Genomic DNA, 20,393 nt, shown 5'->3' on the forward strand with positions numbered 1-20,393 from the left:
AATAACTGATAAATAAAACTAACAGCTACATATTATATCGTGAAGTCGCGATCAAATTAACACTCCATAGAAGGCAGCTGTTCGCTACGGGCACAATAAGATTGTAATATCTAATGTATTTTATGTTGCATACGTATAATATTTTGTATTTAACGTTCTTCATTTTTTGCCATTTATTCATTACATTTTCATTACCTATGTATAATTTTTTTAACATAATCTTTAGAAGAGAGACTAATCTGGTAGAGTCGTGAAAAAATTATTTCAATGTTTGGTTAAGTTTTACAATTTAGTCTTATTTTAGTCTTTTTTGTGCAACACAGAAACTTCTATTAAAGCATGTTCAAGATCAAACTTAAAAAAAAACAAAAACAAAAAAAAAATTGAAAAAACATAATTTTATTCACACAATCATCTAGGTATAGATATAATCCGGATTAAACCAACCTGGGATTTATTTCTTTACACCTAAACCCAAAGGGCTATTTCATCTACAATACACTAGATGTATTTGCATCCCACGTCTAGGGGTCCATCTGCCGAGCAGGTGTCTCCAACACCTGTCAATACTGCATTCTGACCCGTATTCGCTTACCGGAAGCGAACGATACAGCTTGTGAATATGTGCAGTGTTTTGTTTATCTGTACGCTTATTTTATTTAATATATGTAGTATAATAAAAGTTATAATCACCACAAGTATATTACTTCGGTTTTACTACAGTGTTTTCTTGCTGTTTTGAACAGAATAAATGGCTCTACATTATTATCAATTTATACGCATTTTGACATTCTCTACAAATATATTGATTAATAATTTCCCAAATGTTAATATACAAAAGAAACTGTGACTAAGTGTACGATTTATGAAATATTTACTAAATTCATGTTAGTACCGATTCATATTTAAATACCAAAGACATGAAGGAAGTTAAATGTGCAAGCACATTTGCCATAGCTCAAAGCCGGGGCGTTCCGCTAGTATAGGCAAGTACAGATTACATCGCAGCTTCAGGCAGGTGCACAGTTATCTCGAATGCACCAAAACTCGCGTTTATTCGTAAGAATATTCAACAGCCAGATGTCGTATTTATTGGGTCCGGACGCACACCTGTCCACTTCACCTGTAGCTACCGATCCAATGTTTTTATTATCACATAAAAAACATATTTGCATATATTCATCGTTTGTTTATTATTACGCGTGCAATTGCAATTCTGATAACGATGTATCCTTTGTTGCATTACAAATTATATTTTCTAAGATTCACCAATTAAAGATTTAGGGGAAATTGAAACGTATGTGCTTGGATAACGGTTTCAATTCGCTTGCAAGTCCACATTACTCGCGTTGAAAATCACAGACAGTCACCAAAGCCGTGAAAGCAATATTCTTGATATTTCAAAGGGATAAATATGGCTTATAAATCGAAGTCGTTTGACGAACAATTAGGGGTGAAATACCTCTTGTTTTTGATTGTGTTGTATTGTTTATTTGTTCTCCTTAGGAACTTTTGTTTTGTGTTTTTTAATAAGAGTTGTTGCTAAAGGTTTAATTGGTCAAGGCCTTTGAGTTAATTTAATGACTGTCATCAGAGGCCGACTTCTTTAAACGTGTCCTCCAAGGTGCCTCCAGTCTAATTACGAATGAAGTATCCGTTAGTTTTATTCACAAAACATTATATTATGCAAAAAGAGAAGGAATAAAGATTCAAAGAACAATATACAAAAACTTCAATAATTTATTCCGTAAAATGTGTGAAATGCATAACAAATAAACGAGTATTCAGGGCGGTATGCTAATAAATTAATAACAACCTTATTTAAATATTCATAACGCTTCCAGTAATAAAATAATCAGTTTATTTACATTTTTTACCATCTGTATTGACATGCAACACATAAAACCTAAACAAAAAGATGCAGTAAAAATGTGGCTTAACCTAAAAAATCACCGGAACACCGAACATTCAATACACTGCTGTTTTTACGGCAATATATATTTGAATTTAAAATACAATGGCGTCGTTTTCGAAGGCTAATTTAATTTTTAAACTTTTTAATTTTATATTGTAAAGAGTTCCATTATTGAATGTATTATATGGAAGAAATCACAGTTTACTGTTCTGTGGAAGAAATAGATTTGATATAGTCAAAAGATTTGGTAATGGTTGCTTAAAGTATTTTATAGAGATAACATGCTATGTATAGAAGTCATTTTACGTATATATGTAATTCAATTGATGATGAATGAAATTTTTATTTTTTGTGACTATTAACTGCATAATGTAATAAATATTATAGATATTAAAAATTATTTTATGAGTATCTCAAAAATACAGCATGTTGGATAAAAAAAGTTACACTGTTAGCTGCTATCTGTTTATAATTTGCACACTTATGTTTCCGATGCCCATAATGTATTGAGTATTTTTACAAGATAATATACTAAGTCAATCCATACTAATATTATAAATGCGAAAGTAACTCTGTCTGTCTGTCTGTTACTCAATCACGCCTTAACTACTGAACCAATTTGCATGAAATTTGGTATGGAGATATTTTGATACCCGAGAAAGGACATAGGCTACCTTTTATTGCGAAATATGTACCATGGGCGAAGCCGGGGCGGATCTCTAGTCTTCCATAAACAAATGTTAAACAAAGTAACAAGTTTATCGGATAATTAGGTTATTCTTATTTCGTATAAGCAACGACCTACTTGGAAGAATGACCATATAATTTGTATTCTTTAAGAGTATCAGATAAATGGCGGTCATTTGAAACTTAACTAATTGATTTTTTGTAGATTTCGTAAGAGGTTTTTGTATAAAGTATAGTACTGTGGAGTGGTGAAAGTTTAAATAGTTATAAGTTATTTATTAGATGAATAAAAGAAAATGAATGAATGAATGATGATAGAAAATCTATAGGCTCTTTAAAATCTGTGGACGTTGATGTATTTTGATGGTATGTGAGTATAGAAGTTTGCTATTTATTATTAACTCAGGCCCCGGAACCATAGACACAATAGAAAATCTATTGTGTCTGGGACCGATCGGGCCGCTTGGGGCTCAATGGGTTATGACGATAAATTAAATATTATCGACTGATTCAAAATTCAAAGTTCTTGAAGAGTAATTAAGATTAGAGAAACATAGTAATAAAGACTTTTTACATAATAATGATTTTCTAAAATACTTCAATTAACATTTTTTTCAGAATAAACGATGACGTTGTTGCGCTTTTTACTTACTGTATTATTTAAGACACTGATAAGTTCTGAAATAGAATAACGGAAGATTAAATTGGGAACATATTTGAATTAAAAATGCAGTTCTAACGCCTAAAGCTGTTTTTTTTTGTCTCAAGAGGCAACAGCTGTCTAACAGCGGATGGAGATGAAAAAATGGATGCGCACGCTCCATAGTAATGCGGTAAAAATAGAAAAAAATGTGCGAGTCGGACTCGCGCACGAAAGGTTCCGTATCTATAATAGCATAATCACCTTAGTTGTAGGTATACCTACTAATTTTTTATATTGAGCAAAAAATACGAAAAAAACACGTTTTTTGTATGTGGACCCCCCTTAATATTTATTTCTTTAAATTTTTAGTATTTGTTTTTATAGCGGCAGCGGAATTACATCATTTGTGAAAATTTCAGCTTTCTTGTTATCACGGTTTATGAGATACAGTCGGGAAACAGACAATCAGACAGCGGAGGCATAGTAATAGGGTCCCGTTTTGCCCTTTGGGTACGGAACCCTAAAAAAGGTTTCTGAGCGTTATGCTTAATAGTACTTTAAGTTTCTTCTTGAGTAGATGTTATTGGCATCGCTTGTTATTATTGATTGTGACGTAAAAGGAAATACAATTGAATATATGTATCGTTAAAGATGTATTATACCTAATAAGGAATTTGAGATCTTTCAACAAGTTTCTGGAACAGCGATAAAATCTCAAAAAGCAGATGAGCTTGTAAGTTTTATGAGTGAGATTTTTACTGCGATCATCATATCCTTGTTTTTTGAAAATGAGTCCCAAAAACAAGGTACTTACTTATATTTTTATGAAACTGGATTTTATTAAATCTTCTTTAGTTAAATTAATTATGTAGGTAGTAGGTACTAACTGTTTCGTTTAAATACAAATTAAAGACGCATAATTTCTTTCAAAAGCTTCAAATAAAACCCTGTCAACAGATACCCAAAAAGGCACGTTTCGTTCCACAATACGATAAATCTGTTTCACAAAAAATATACGTGTGGTATCGCAAAATCATAGGCATAATACCAGTATGGGTGCACCTGCGCACCGGCTGCTCGGAACACGTGTCCCGATACAGCTTTCTTTTATTTGTTTAATTAATTATGCTATATTTATCTGTGTATTTATAATCTGTGGCCGGCGCCCGTGTAACGGTGTAACTCTTTCTTTTATATATTAATTGTTAAGGAAAAACTAAATCGATCGAACTTGGCTTGACACGCTGCCGCGTGTCTAGATGCCTGAAAATGGTTAGGTGTGGAGCTTTCAAATAATAAAAGAATAATCAAAATCAGTCCACTCAGTCCAATGTTCTGGGGGACTGGAGATAAAAAATCCAGAAAATAGTCTAGTTACCTCCTCCTTTTTTGAAAACTAACTCATTCCACCAGTCAGCAAAATCAAGAGTTTGTGTTTTTATGGTACACAAGCTACATAACTGTCAAGTACATATATGATCAAAATCTGTCAAGTCGATTTCCTGTAAAAGAGGAACTGTATACAAACATACATCCATCCTCACAAAATTTCACATTTATATTTGTAACACTAAAAGGTTGTTTTGTTGGATTGTTGCTTGTTGGTTGGTTGGATTTTATTAAATATTTTTCTGACAGAAGCCATTCCTGCGTCTGCTTGTCTTGTAGACACTTGAAATGCATTGTGAAAAGTATTCTGCTGATATTTGGCGAAGTTCATACCAGAAATATAAATACGTCTGTCATATTCTAAGGGTCAAACACATTTATAATACACCATTATAACATTATCACTACATGGTATAAACTTTAAAACAAAGTCCCTCTCTTTCTGTCCCTATATCCATATAATTTAAATCTTTAAAATTTGGCAATAGATTTTGATGCGGTTTTTTAATAGATAGAGTGATTCAAGAGGAAGCTTTTAGTACATTATTTAGTAGGTTTTAGACCTGTGTTTTAGATAAAGCGGGTAAAGCCGCGGGCTAAAAGCTAGTTGTAGATATAAATTCAGAATTATATTCTGTCACAGTATATAAATAGAACAGTGGAATTTGATTTACTATAATAATTAATTAGCGTGTCTATATTCATTGATGCAATATTCATTGATTAGCAAGGTTGAGCGCCCTGTGCGGAATTGGCAATTAATTTGAGATTTGTGGTCAGCCGTGTTTGGTTTATCTACTGTTGGTTTAGGAAGGGTCTTCTAGGTTTATTAAATTTGTATGTAATTTAACTAGTTGTACCCCGCCGTTTTACGAGCATTGTTCGCTCCTATTGGTCTTAGCGTGATGATATAATATAGGTAGCCCGGGCTATCTTACTATGAAATTTATTAGATTGATGCGTTCAAGCGTTAAGGCATTTTCTGGTAGAGATAACTGTACCTTATCACTGCGCAGTTATCTCTACCAAGCAACCACATATTGAAAGTTGAAACAACTTACCGCAGTCAAGACAGTAAGCTCTCCAAGCCACTCGTTGAGCAGAGCCTCCGGGTCCTCGCCCCCCGTGCCCGCAGCGGAGTCCTCGACCAGCGCCATCTGTGCCAAAAATATATCAACTAATGAAAAAACAGAGTAAGATCAAATGGAAAACAAGTTTATATCGCGCTGTGGATTCAAATCCCAACGCGAATGTGAAAATTATTGAATTAAAACTACAAAGAAATAATCATACCAAAAATGTTGTTTGTAACATTGTACTCAATAAATTTTACGGAAGTATCAAAAATCGTTTTTTCAGGTACTTAAATGTATATAATCTAATAATTGTGACCAGCATTACTCAAAAGAAAACTTGAAAATTTTTATTCTAGTATATTAATATTATGCATTACCTCTGTTATTTAGCAAGAGAAAGAGTAACGCCCATCGGTGTCGAACTTTTACAACGTTTTTATTTATTCCAATCATAATAATTCTTTAAAAATAACTAAATAATTTTTCACATCAAATATACAGGTTTCGGAGCAAATATGAAATGTAAACAACAAAATAAATATTGGAAAGCGAAAAAAATTTAAATTACATTACGCGCCAATTTTGTCACAAAGCGACAATACTTCAATAATAATACAAGAACGAACAGCTTTTAATGTAATCTGTGGAAAAATCGACGCTTATTCGAATTACAAAAGAGCTATGACAAAAGGCATCGTAGACACAGATCTCGAAGACGCCCGAGTTAAAGGTTATAAGTGCGATGTAATGTCAGGCTATTTTGAGCCGTATATTTAAAAAATAAATAGAATTTGCGTTCGAATTTTAAAATGTTTCAGGCGTTGTCGCGTCATTTTTTGAACAGCGCCACGTGGACATTTATTGTGTAGCGTGCTAATGCAAAATGATCTTTAATGACTTGGGTTAGGGGTTGAATTATGTTAAATTGATTTTAATGATAGCTTGCCACGTGCGTTATTTGAGTTTTGAAAACGTGGTAATTATTTTGAAGGCGTATTTGACCATATGCTCGTGAACGCCGAACGGAAATTAAGGAACACTATTATTAAGCTATTTGTCGTCCATTGTTGCTGCCGCGTTGGGATTTACGCATTCATTTGTACAAAATGTCCATAACGAGTTAATATGACGTTGAAGTTGTGACTTATTCGGTCTGTTTTTTAACAGACGTTCTTTATTACGTGTGTTAAAATGGAGAAGAATTAACATGATTTTATATTGTTATTTTTTTAATGGCGTCTATTCATAATTCTAGGTACATATGTGTTTTTACTAGCCACATAAAAACGACTCTATCAATATGATGTTTAAAACAAAAGTGTAAGTTGGCAATGATATAATAAATAGAATTTGATTTCTAAAAAAACATTTTTGTGCGTGAAATTGATAATGCAGATTAAACTTTAATACTTTACGCAAGATTGTTCACGAAAAAGTAATTTCTAAGCATTACGATAACTCTTTTATGTTTGTATCACGATATATAACGGCACGCTAAACAAAAAGTGATAGTTATGAAATCCTGTTAACTTTTGTTGTGGATTATGAATAGTTTTTGTTAAAAATTACTGTTATGTAAGTTGGTTTTATGGTATGGCTAGCGTTTAGCTACTATTATGTATTCTGTGGTATGGCTCTACTCTTATGGTAGAGGTAAAACCTCTACCACAAGAGTATGCGTATTTGTAGTTAAAAGTAAATTTTTAATACACAATTAATAAGTACTTATTTGCTTTTTCAATAGAACAATATAAATCGCAAAAAAAATGTCAACTTCCATAATATATAGATATGTCGTGGCCATATCGTAGATTTGCTCATTTCATGAAATGGCCAACATAGTTTGGCCAGATCGTTAAATCGTCAACGTTTCACGATTTGGTCATTTATTACATTAATTATAACACAATATCAATAAATATATTTATGTTATTATAATAAACTAATCCAATCTCATTACCAACAAAGATTCATAATTCATAGCAAGATATTAACGTTTATTTGAAAACTGAATGCTTGCAATTTGCTAGCAGACAAGAACGCCGGAGACTCGTTAAGTGAACAGCGATCCGATTAAAGCCACTTCACACTAAAAGCGTGTAGACGCCGCGGCCGGTAAAACGTCGTTACATTTACCAGTAGCGTGAAATAGTATTTGATTTTAAATGAAATGAACGGAATTATGTATTATACTGTCAGGTTTCTGTGAAATGTCTTATTGGCTGCTTAGAGCAGCGTGTATGGTATAGCGTCAAATAGTTGGAAATTGAAATTATTGTAAATGAAATAACGACGGAATTATGTACATTGTTAGGTTTCTGTGAAATGTCTTACTGGCAACTGAAAGCAACTGAATCGTTGGTAACTGAAATGATTGTAAATGAAAAAAAGAGGGAATTATGTACTTAGTTAGGGAGGGAATTAGGTCTGAGACTGGCACTCATAATTAGTAGTTTAGAAGGAATTGATGGTAGAGCACAAATTACACCTTTATCTATTAAATCAACAAGTGCCTTGAAATACATATACAATATACATGGTCTGTGTTTTAACTTGATAATTATAATAATATTTTCATTTACATTATGTTTAGGTATGATTTTATAATTAAATTTGTCTATAAGTTTCTACACTTTTTTATGAATTTGGGCTCTTCAGGCAAAAAAAATAATTGCAAGCAGTCTGTACAAGTAGGTGTGAGAAAATTTAAGTGTCTGCAGGTATGTTAGAACAAGAACGTGAAAAACTTAATACTCTCTAATGTGTGTCTCGACATTCTAAAGAGCGAAAAAAAGAAACGTGAAGTGTTACTAGCACTATTCGTCACCACATTCTACGTCATTATCTTAATACACGCCCTTTTTTCAAGGTGTTTCGCAGGAAATCTCCTAGGCATTATTAGCACCTAGACATCGCCAAGGGTCTCTAGTCAAGCTTTAGCTTTTTTCATATCTAGGCCATTATAGTGAAGCTAGCCTCAACGTCTCAACGTGTGACGGTTTAACTCGCGAACCTCTCTCGTGTGAAGCACCCTTAGACCTCTTAACTTTTGTCCTTTGAATTTACAATTGTTTTCTTGGAATTCACTAGTATTCCTAGGTAATAAAGTGTTTAAATTTTAACTTATGCATTAATAGCCGTTTTAATTACTTTAAGTGAGTGGAAAAGTTTCCTATTTCATATTTGAAAAGAAAAAAGCCGAAAGTGTTTACGTTTTTATATCGTTTTCTTTTACTAGATATAAAACTTTACTCTAGTAATATCTATTCACTCGTGGCTTTGCTCGTTTGTTGATTGCGCACGTGACAGTAAAACGTAAATAAATCTATATCAAATCTACTCTTCCTATGTCCGTTCTTATTAATTCCAATTAGAAATTATCCAACATAATGGTATCCAGTAATATTTCTCCTAATTTTCAAATTAGAATTGTCATATGCAAATTAAATACCAAATATATTAGAACTATTTTCCAATATGGCGTGGAATACGACTACACACATACACACACACACACACACATATTATACCTACACACACGCACACACACACACACACATGCTCGTACCCGCATTTCCATCAATCAAGCATCAAACTACAATGAGCAGCCCACACTGTAATGAATCTATTTATTATTGTGAAAGTTCAAATAAATTATAAACTGAGATGTTACCGATGCATCCAGTATGTACTTATGGGATGTGATATATTATAATTTATGCAAGAGACGTCACATTATATGCATATACTGGGCATACTAATTTGGAAGATCGTCACTTTGATACCGTGGTTGATGATGATGCGAAGCTCAAGGTTTCGATAAAAAAGCTCTGAAGCTTCTTCGATTCAGAGCTCGATCCAGCAGGACTTACAGAGTGATATTATAGTCGTAAAGCTATGTATGTGAAATGCGCTCATACCCTTTGCTCTACATAAAACATATATGTAGGTAGGACTTCACTCTAATCTCTATAATATATAAGCTTCAGTATTTAAAATAGCCAAACATCGTATATAAAAAAAATTTATAATGTATATAAAGTAATTCATTATATTCAACAAAGTAACAGAAAACACACACTTTTGTCTGCAAAACAGTTTAAAAATCGAAGCGTTTCCCCTCAAATTGACTCGAAAACAATGCTATTATGAAAAAATAAATTACCCAACCAATATTATAATTTCGCACAAAATAAACGGTTTTCGCTAAACGGTGCATAAAAACTTAAAACAGACGCCACAAGAGAAATAATACGAAAAATAACTTCCGATATTTTGTTAATTTTAAATTGCGGTATGAAAGTGGCAGATGTTCGTTTTGTGGCGAGGCGTGTTATAATTATGTGTGAGGTGATAAGGGTTCTTACACACGAGCGATTCTACCGCGGCGGTTTTCAGTTGTGATTTATATTATGTTTTTTTCTTTAATGGTTGACAATTTAATGTTTGTTATTGGACTGAGTTGGAACCTAAGTGGACATTTTTCTTAAATCATATACTTACTGAAGACTTTTGGAATTTTAAATATATTTTTTATTGATATCTATTAATCCTATCAAAATGAAAGGATTTTCTTTATTTTCTTACTTCTTTATAATGAAATAATATTAAAATATATTTCTTATCAGAACATTGTTATAGAAGAGGGGTACTTAATTTAAGAATTTCCAATTGAGGTACATAGTATATATTTTATAGGGTTAGCTAAAGTTATTAAAAATGAATACGAAATTAGATACACAGTCTTGCTGCAATAGCGATTAGATTCAGATATATAAGGTTTGTAGAATAGTAGGTCGGATTAAATATATATAACAACATTAGATCATATTTATCTAAGATATTTATAAACAAGTAATGTCATACTTCCAATTTCAGTGGAAGCTTGATAAACAAGATAATCGTAACATACTTAGGATTATCAATTGTTTTTCGATACCTTACCGTGCATTTATATCAAACGAGCGAATTCTCATTCTAACCCCACTATGTCAAATTACTTTAGTGTAAACAGGCGTAGAGCATTCTTTCGTTGATCTTAGTGCTTTAGAAAAGATTCTATGCAATGTTTTAATGTGTTGCTAAGCGTAAAACTCGGGCGGCTAGTAGCAATATAAATATCTACAACCAATATATGAAATATTCAATATTACAATATCGAAAAGCATAAAATTTTCAGCATTGTAAAGTTATTGAAATTCGCTTATTTAATACAAAGAGCTGTAGCAATATGGTTTACACAGTGGTTACAAGCTTTACCAAACTGACACCTTTAAAACGCCTGTTCGAATCCTGTGTGAATGAGGTTTTTCAATTCATTTATAGTTAAAAATGTTAACGAATTACTTTTCTATAGGTACATATTCCTTTTACTTTTTAATTGTGTTTAACATATAAAGAACCTCGCCGCACCACGGTGAAAACTGCGATTTTGGGCGCCGCACTGTGGTGTAGTCGCTGATGGCCCGATACTGGACATGCCGCAGTGAACGTGTTAATCTCTAAATAAATATGATGAAACTTATTGTGTTTGACAGGATTTAAATCGCAAAAATGTTTTTTTAACTTCTAATAAATCTTATAAATCTATATGTATAAGCCAAGTTATTAAGTATAGTTTGTCTGTATGTACTTAATAGAATCATAAACTATGCATTTGATCATGATGCACTGCAGCAGTGTTGTGCCTGTGCCCACGAAGTTTTCTGAGTTGGTTAGACCAATCTTCGACAGTGTACCACAGGCGAAGCCAGGTTGCACAGTTATTATATCTAAGCTAGCAGATAAATAAATACAGAAGTAAATAATACAATTATAAACCATTAAAGTGACATAACATAAATCTTAGAAGGATGTGAATGCAGCCAAGGTTTCTTGAATGTCAGCGACGTGATGTGGATCACGCAATCGTTGGAATTTACTCGGATTGTCGCCATTTTGATTTGATGACGTCAGAGGGTCTAGAGCCTGGTGTAGGGCATAAACCATATAGCCTAAGGCTAAGTGGGTATAAACTATAAAGGGGGTTGTGCTTGTAGAAGTGCATTAAGAAAAGTTGTTGCAAAATGTGGCTATACGTTTTTTTTGTCGAAAGGCTAGTCTGTCGATAGTGGCAAGGCGACCAAACATAGCTAAGGAGCTATGTTTGGTAAAAAAGAAGCAGTAGTTTCTAAGGTAATAAAGTTATATTGACATTAGCGCTAGGATCTCAGCAAATAACGTAGGAATTCGAAATTATGTTCTCATATTATCGTTGTCTCTACTACAATCTCTACTCACGATTGTATAATAGTCTTATCTTCTTTATTAAATAGGTTTATTCACAATTCACAATACACATAGAATTAAAAAGAAAACAATTTATTTAATACTCGAACTCCTCAAATGTAAGTTAAAAGATTTTAAACATAAAACTTACAACGCTAAGCGGCTTACATGTTGTTTCTCGAGAAAGTCTTCAACAGAGAATCAATTGAATAAAATCCTAAAATACGAACTTGTAAGAAGCTTTCTGCAAATATTGTACAAAATAAACTGAAAACACCTGTCTTGAAACAGTTTAAATTATAACTTTATTTATTGTAAAAGAAAACCTCTAAAGTTCCAGTCGAAATAACTTAGACAAATACACAGAAAAGCAACAATAATAAGATTTTTTTTAACCATTTATTTGTGAAACACTGGAATATAAAATGGCTCAGCTCTTGTTTGTCTTAGCGTGATGATATAGATGTATATAGCCTATAGCCTTCCTCGATAAAAAATGAACTATCTAACACCGAAAGAATTTTTCAAATCGGGCCAGTAGTTCCCGAGATTAGCGCGTTCAAACAAACAAACAAATAAACTCTTCAGCTTTATAATATTAGTATAGATTAAAAATAATAAAACATATTCAGTATTCACCTCTGAACCTTCTTTACGTGATTAATTTAAAATTTACACATAATAAACCGGCCAAGTGCGAGTCGGGCTCGCGCACAAAGGGTTCCGTAGCAGCAAATATAATAAATTACAGTTAAATCAACCTATCTCAAAAACTATAAGAGATACTTTGATCAAACCAAAAATCGTTGAAAGAGTTAATTAGCATGCATCACCTCTATTTTTTTTAGAATTTTATACCCCGTAGTTATAAAAATAGAGGGGGGGGGACATACTTTTTACGACTTTGAGAGCTGATATCTCAAAAACCGTTCACTTTAAGAAAAATGTTTTTTAGAAAACTTTATATCATTTTAAAAGACCTTTCCATTGATACCCCACACGGGTATGTACATCGAAAAAAAAAATTTCATCCCTCAGTTACATGTATGGGGGGCCCCACCCCCAATTCTTTTTTTTACTATTTAGTGTCATATTTTTGTAGCGGTTCATACAACACATATTCCCATCAAATTTCATCACTGTAGTACTTATAGTTTCCGAGTAAATCGGCTGTGACAGACGGACAGACGGACAGACGGACAGACGGACATGACGAAACTATAAGGGTTCCGTTTTTGCCATTTTGGCTACGGAACCCTAAAAAATGTGTTGTCTTACCTTGAAAACATTTTTTTTAAGTTTTATATACATAAATCAATGTATAATATATTCAAATGATATAAATAGTGTTGGTGTGCATGATTTCCAGTTAATTTGTATGATAATAAAAACAAACAGCTAATAAACGCTGACGTGATGCTGTGACTCATTATGTACTAATCCTAATGTTTGACACAATTATAGATATGTTTTATCATGAGCTCTTATGGGAGACAAAAGAATAAATCATACTGAGTAATACATAATGTATATTATTTTAATATGTACTGTGTCTTATCTATACTAGAAATAAATTTAATTGCAGGGTCTGTCTGTATTGTATCAAAAATTGTTGCTGTAATGTATACGAAATTATGTATTGTAAACAACACATTTTAACAAGGTAGTAATGTATTGTAAATAAAACACTTCAGTAATTATTAACAATTTCAATAGTCTATCGCTTTATTTCTGCTAATCTATATAGACTAAACCGATTTTGACGGTATTTATTCTGGTTAACGGACGGAAAATCAGTTACGATTGATGCGTTTTTGTACGCCTGGTCAACTGATTATAGGCTTTTAATTCAATTGGTTTGTCCCTTTCTATTTTAAAGACGAATGAATAGATCAATATTATAAGTTATTAGGTATAGGTATATGAATTAAATATCTGCTAAGCTTAACCACTGAATTGTCTATTGGAAACTTTTTCATTGTAATTCAACACAATATTCATATTCAAAAGACAATTTAAAGTGGCAATAGTTTAGCAAATGATTTATCCACCATTATCCCATCCCAGTCTCTCAACGCGAGAATTAACTCGTATTAGGACTTAAATTCCTAAACCGGGATAATAGCATTACTGTTAGCGGCCAGTCAACGAGATTTAGATATACTAAGTATTTAGGTATTTAGGGTTGATTATAGGGACGCTAATATTAAGCTAACCAGCTAATCGTCCTTGTTTAGGAGTGAAATCTGTGGTTGTAGTTTGAAAATTGAGTTGAATATGTAGGAAGTGAATTACTCCTAAATAAAGGTTTGAAATGTTTTCGTGTAATGGATATTGTGAAGTAACTTGTTGTTATATTAGTTGATTTAGTAAATAGGTGTTGGAATCTATAAATACAAGCCTTTGTAAAAGCGAGCTTAAAGCTTAAATGAGAGTTTATATTATTGCTGTTCTCTTGTTTTGTATCCTATTTTAATACAATAAGCAGAAGCATTGTTAAATTTTGTATAAGTATAGCCTTGGTTTCTTTACTAAAGTAAACTTCTTAACTAGTTGTCATATAAATGACCTATGACCGGCGTTTTATATGAAGCGCGGAAGTTTAGGATAAATTTATTTTAAAAATCTGTATTTGAATTGAATTGGAAAATTATAATTTGTAATAATAGTCGGAATCCTTAGACGATTTGCCTTCCTTCTTATTTGATTGATAAAAATGTTTTTTTGTACCGAAACGCCATATTTAAAATTTCCAGGTATCAATGAAAAAAGCTCTTACCTTGTTTATAAATTTAACTCTTACACTTCACACCCATTATTCCACAAAATCACGAAAAAATCACAAAACAAACAAACTATTGTCAAAAAATGTTCGCGTTCTTTAATCACGATTTTCACAAGGCTATATTACAGTTCAATAACAGATAATAATAACCAGCAAATTATTTTCAAAGTTCTCTAGTGTCTATATTATATCTATTCGATATATAGTTACGGACTAGACCGGTAAGTCACCACCGTTCTATGACGCGGCCGGCGGCGGAATGGCTTCGTGACGTAGGAGATAACATCGTGTGGAGATGATTCATCTAATGATATTAGAATCGCAGAATCTGACGAGGTATATAGTTCTTTTTAATCGTTTATATTAGCTTCACCTGTATGTTTGTAACCTACTTCTTTAGTCTCAATTTTGACCCTCTTTAAAAAAAAGTGACTGACCGGTTGGCTTGGTTGGTAGTGGCCCTGCCTTCCAAGCCAAAGGTCGTGGGTTCGATTCCCACCCGGGGCAAATATTTGTCTGATGAACATAGATGTTTGCTCTGTGTCTGGGTGTTAATTATCTATATATAGGTATGTATTTAAAATTATATATGTATGTTTATCAGACATCTGGTTTCCATAACAAGCGAAAGCTTAGTATGGGATCAGATCGTGCCGTGTGTGAAAATTGTCCTGAATTAATTATTTATTTAAAGTCCTTTTAAACAGACTTATATGTATTATCTTCACCTGTATGTTTGTAACCTACTCCTTAAGGCTCAATTATAACCCTGTTTAAATGGAAAGAGTAATAGTCCTTTTTAACACGCTCATATTTTTTCTGGAGCTACTTATGCTTCACCTGTTGGTTTGTAGGTAACCGATAGACTCGATTTTGACCCACTTTTAACGGATTTAATTCAAACTTTGTACTCTTATAAAGGATCGGTGATAATACAATAATTTCCCGAGTTTAACAATAGGGTACAGGTGGTAGTGAGAAGAGTTTCCTTTATTCAATCATATGATAGTGTTATATAATATAGTAACGTAGCATGAAAGGGAATACGCTGCAAGGAATACAGCTTCGCATAAAGTTATTGATAATAATGTGATCCTTCAAACTAAAACATCTATTTATTAAATAAGACTTCTTATAAAAGCACTTTTGAACTTCGGAAAGCAGTAGCTTCAGCCCGCTACTCTTTTACAGTATATCAGTCCTAAGTTTTACATTTTTTATCTAATTCGTGCTATTACCTGTCTCTACTTAAATCTAGATCTTACATGATTGAATCCCCATTGATTCTGATAACATACTAATATTATAAATGCGAAAGTAACTCTGTCTGTCTGTCTGTTACTCAATCACGCCTAAACTATTGAACCAATTTGCATGAAATTTGGTATGGAGATATTTTGATACCCGAGAAAGGACATAGGCTACTTTTTATCCCGGGAAAATGACGCAATCCCGGAAATCCCACGGAAACGGGAACTACGCGGGTTTTTCTTTGACTGCGCGGGCGATGCCGCGGGTGGAAAGCTAGTGACATATAATTTCTGAAATATATACACAATCTAATACCAACATTATGATACTATTCAGCCTGTGATTGAATTCACATGACGTCGTCTATCTAGATCTAGTCATTGAAGGCAGGGTCCCTTGATTGCTCTGTTTCATTACGCATGCATTGTGACGTCACAGCATGGATGTGGAGCATTGACTCAGTGGTGGTAGAAATAGTTTACGTGGTTTTGAAGTATGTATGTGGGCATTTTTAGGACTGGGCTTATGTTTATATGGGTATAAAACTATCAACAATGAAAATGTTTTAATTGTGGTGTAGACTGTGTTTTTCTGGTGTCTATTTTTTGTATGTATGTAATTAAAATTGGTTATAAGATTATAAAATAATGCCTTTCCATACCACAATTAATGATAACCGTTTGTAATGTTATCATAAGAAAAATAACCGATGCAAACGTAACGAAAGCGTGCGTTTTTATTTCCCCTCTTGTGAAACAAGCCATCGAGTTCCGGTCTCTAATAATTAAATTAAAAACTAATTTACTCCTCACTTGGCCAGATAATTGACAAAAGCAATTATTTTTTACTTGCCTAATTGTATTTATTGTGAACAAAGAGTTTGTTGCACAGACAAAAATCAGCGCTGCACGCTGAAGCTTTTAACAGCGTAACTAAATAACCATTTTTATATGTTCCCAATAATTGTGTTAGTTTTCAGACAGACGGCAATTGCATTATGTTATTTTTTGGTATAGGTGTCGCGTAGTATCGCTTTGTATGGAATGCTATGACAGACACCAACATGAATCATTATTTATTATTAAACAGGAAATATTTTAGAGCTTGTATGTTTATTTATTCAAATTTATAATACATAACTCTTTGACTATTTTTGTATGATATGAAGTAATTTTTCTCTCATCAATTTTATTTGTAAAACCTAATAAAATGAAAGCAAATATTAATACGTTTTCGCCACATAACCACTTAAGAAATTTAAATAAATAATTATTCACGAACCTATGGAACAGAAGGTTTCGGGAAACGATTATCACGGATATTTATCACGGACAAATTTTGGAAGGAATAAAATAATTGTCAGATCTGAAACGGCTCGCGCGGGATCACATTGACCGTGTACAGTCTAGTAAAAAAAAGATCTAGTGTTCGTTGCACCGGCTATCCTAGTATCCCATAATTATCTCAGGTTAACCGTGAGCCAATCAATACCTACGCTTACCCGGGTATCCGGCATTCCAGCTTACCCGGGCAACATAACCGGGTTATTAGCTTGTTATAACTGCCGAGATGGGGTGGAATGTTTAATTTCCGACGGCACGGGTGTTCGTTGGAGAAACTTCTGGAAAAATCTATCTATGCACTTTTGTGCTTACAAGAGCAATTGCATTGCATTGCATTGCATGTTTCAAAATGTAATGTTGTTCTACCGGCTGTATTGATTGTGTGTGTCTTGTTATCGCCCCTGATAACGTTCCCCTTTAAATGGTAATCCCCTAATATAATCACACCTTTTGTTTAACTAGAACTAAATTTAACTTTATTAAATCACTACATAGTCTACTACTATAAACAAAGTCGCTTTCTCTGTTCCTATGTATGCTTAAATCTTTAAAGTGACGCAACGGATTTTGATGTGGTTTTTTTAATATGTAGATAGAGTGATTCAAGAGGAAGCTAGGTATTAAATAAATTATGCCCATGTATAATGTACCTACTTCTCTTTCGTGTTGAATATATTCTATTTTAGTTTCCACTGCCCGAAAATGCATGTTAGTTTATATTCAAAAGTTAAATGCATATAAAAAAGCGTAACTACGCGCATTCCCCGAACTTTAGTTCAGAAACTGCATTAAGAGCCGTTTAGAAATACGCCACTTCCGCTGCACTAAAATAGCGATTGTAATGTTTACTTGAACGTCTTTTAACGGCGGTTTACCGAATTTAACTTTCTTAAATTGAAAAACTGAAATTATTTAAAGAGAGTTCGATAGGAATGTCGAAGTATAAAACTTTAACTTAAGAGTATTAAAAGCATTTTAAAATCAGAGTATTTCTAAATAGTTAAACTTTATATGAGTCATTTTTATCCTATATAGGTATATTCATCTATACTAATATTATAAAGAGGAAAGGTTTGTATGAATGTATGTATGTATGGTTTTCACGCATAAACTACTGGACCGATTTTGATGAAATTTGACACAGATAATCTTTAGACCCTGAGAAAGAACATAGGCTACCTTTTATTGCGAAATATGTACCACGGGCGAAGCCGGGGCGGACCGCTAGTTCTTAATATATATTTTATATTCATAAAAATGTTTTCATCAGTTTTTGAACCTAATTGTTTTTTTCCTCACTCGTAGCTATTAGTAATTTCCTTTTATAATATTAGTAGGTACCTATATCAGTTTTTTGCTACAAGATTCTTTCATGAAATAATTGACCTTTTAAAATAAATACCGTTTGAAAAAAAGAAATAAATAAGAACGACGAGGCAGAGGCGAAATGAAATTATTTCGAGCAATGTTTCCGTTTCGCAAACATTTTGTGTGCAGAAATAGGAATTGGATTTACTTTATTTATCGAGTTATTCAATTGGAATAAATAAATCTCAAATGTAGATTCATTATAATAATTATTGGTGCTTTCATTATTATTCTGAAATGCCTAATTTGTACGGTTTAGTTTTAAGTTGGTACCTACATGTAGGTATAAATTATTTCTTTCTTCTAATTTCATTTATTATACGTTCCTATTATTTGCAGGTAATGTAAGCAAATTCACCTGTGACATTTTTACCTGTGTTAATCTGTGGTTCTGAAAAAAAATACGAATAACAAAAAAAAAAGAACGAATCAGGTCTTGATATTCAAAGTCAAATTCTAATTCGAAAATATGTACTTTGATTATTTAAAATGCTTTTTGGAAGGAAGTTTAGTTGATTGTATAAATGTTGAGTTTCAGGTGATTCAAAATCTACAACTAAAATATTCATATTAATTACAAAACGATTAATATAAAAATAATCGTTACCTTCTATCGTGCTGTGCTAAATTTGATGTAATAATACATAATTATAAACCACAATGAGCACTTGGAACAAAACCGGATGTAATTATTATGAGATAACCATTTGATAAAAACAGATCATTATATTATTTGAAAGGACCAATTTGTTGTCTGTCTATCTGTGACATTTAATAAGTAACATTGGGCTATATTTATATAATAAAAGCTTCATGCTATATAAATTGACTTCATGGATCCCTAATTAGATAGTCAATTTTTATTTATTTGCCAATATAAATCCATTCCATATTTATCGTATTGACATTAATATTTGCATTTCCACCGGCGATTACTATATATTAGCTCCTCTTGCCGCTACTACAGACAGGCAATTAATTAGTGCACTCAAATGTCTGTCCCATTTAAACGCTTTACATACCGAACGGCGAAACAGAAATCAATGTAACATCAAAACCAGTCGGCTCCCGCGAGCCTCGGTATTATAATATTGACAAAAGCGCCCGTTAACCAATATGAAATTCCTGACGAAATTGATCACACATTTCAAATTGCCAGGGTCGGTGGTAGGGCGCCGGTTGGGACGCCAAATTTGGTCGGGCGCCGCGGTATGGGTGCTGTGAAATTTCTGTTAAAATTGATCACGCATTTAATTAATAGACGGGGCGAGTGTTAGAGTGGCGGCTGCGGTATCACACGTGGGTGTTTCGAGCTTTGGCTGACATGAAATTATGTCGAAATTAAAATGGATCAAACGTTTGAAATAGCCAGGGCCGGCGTTTGGATAATAACTGATTTGCATACTGGGAAATAATACTTTATGGGGTTAAAAGTTAAAACATAAGTCACTACGGAAAACTAGTACAAAACATCCAAATTCTTTTGAATTTATTTATTAAATTTGTTACGATAATAAACTTAAGGTTGCACTAAATAAGGCCCTGGACTAGTTTGTATTAGAATACATGCATTATATATTTTACACTGGTATAGCTGTAGACGCGGTAAATGAATGGGAAACGCGCATTCGTTCTGAATAGTGAACAGGCCACTTAACAGGATCATTAT

At 32.8% G+C, this 20,393-nt stretch overlaps 1 protein-coding gene across 1 annotated transcript in view; it reads right to left on the reverse strand.

The window, feature by feature from the left end:
- Positions 1–20,393, reverse strand: part of pico (ras-associated and pleckstrin homology domains-containing protein pico) — a 140,596-nt gene that overhangs the window by 22,102 nt on the left and 98,101 nt on the right. Inside the window, exon 3 of the mRNA XM_090119794.1 lies at positions 5,696–5,791. Within this exon, the coding sequence (XP_089975920.1) occupies positions 5,696–5,791 (96 nt within the window). The remainder of the gene's footprint in view (positions 1–5,695; positions 5,792–20,393) is intronic.

This window comes from Colias eurytheme, chromosome 1, assembly GCF_061535395.1.
Source record: "Colias eurytheme isolate Ceu_HAF_F1 chromosome 1, ilColEury1 Martin Lab GWU primary, whole genome shotgun sequence".
NCBI lineage: Eukaryota > Metazoa > Arthropoda > Insecta > Lepidoptera > Pieridae > Colias > Colias eurytheme.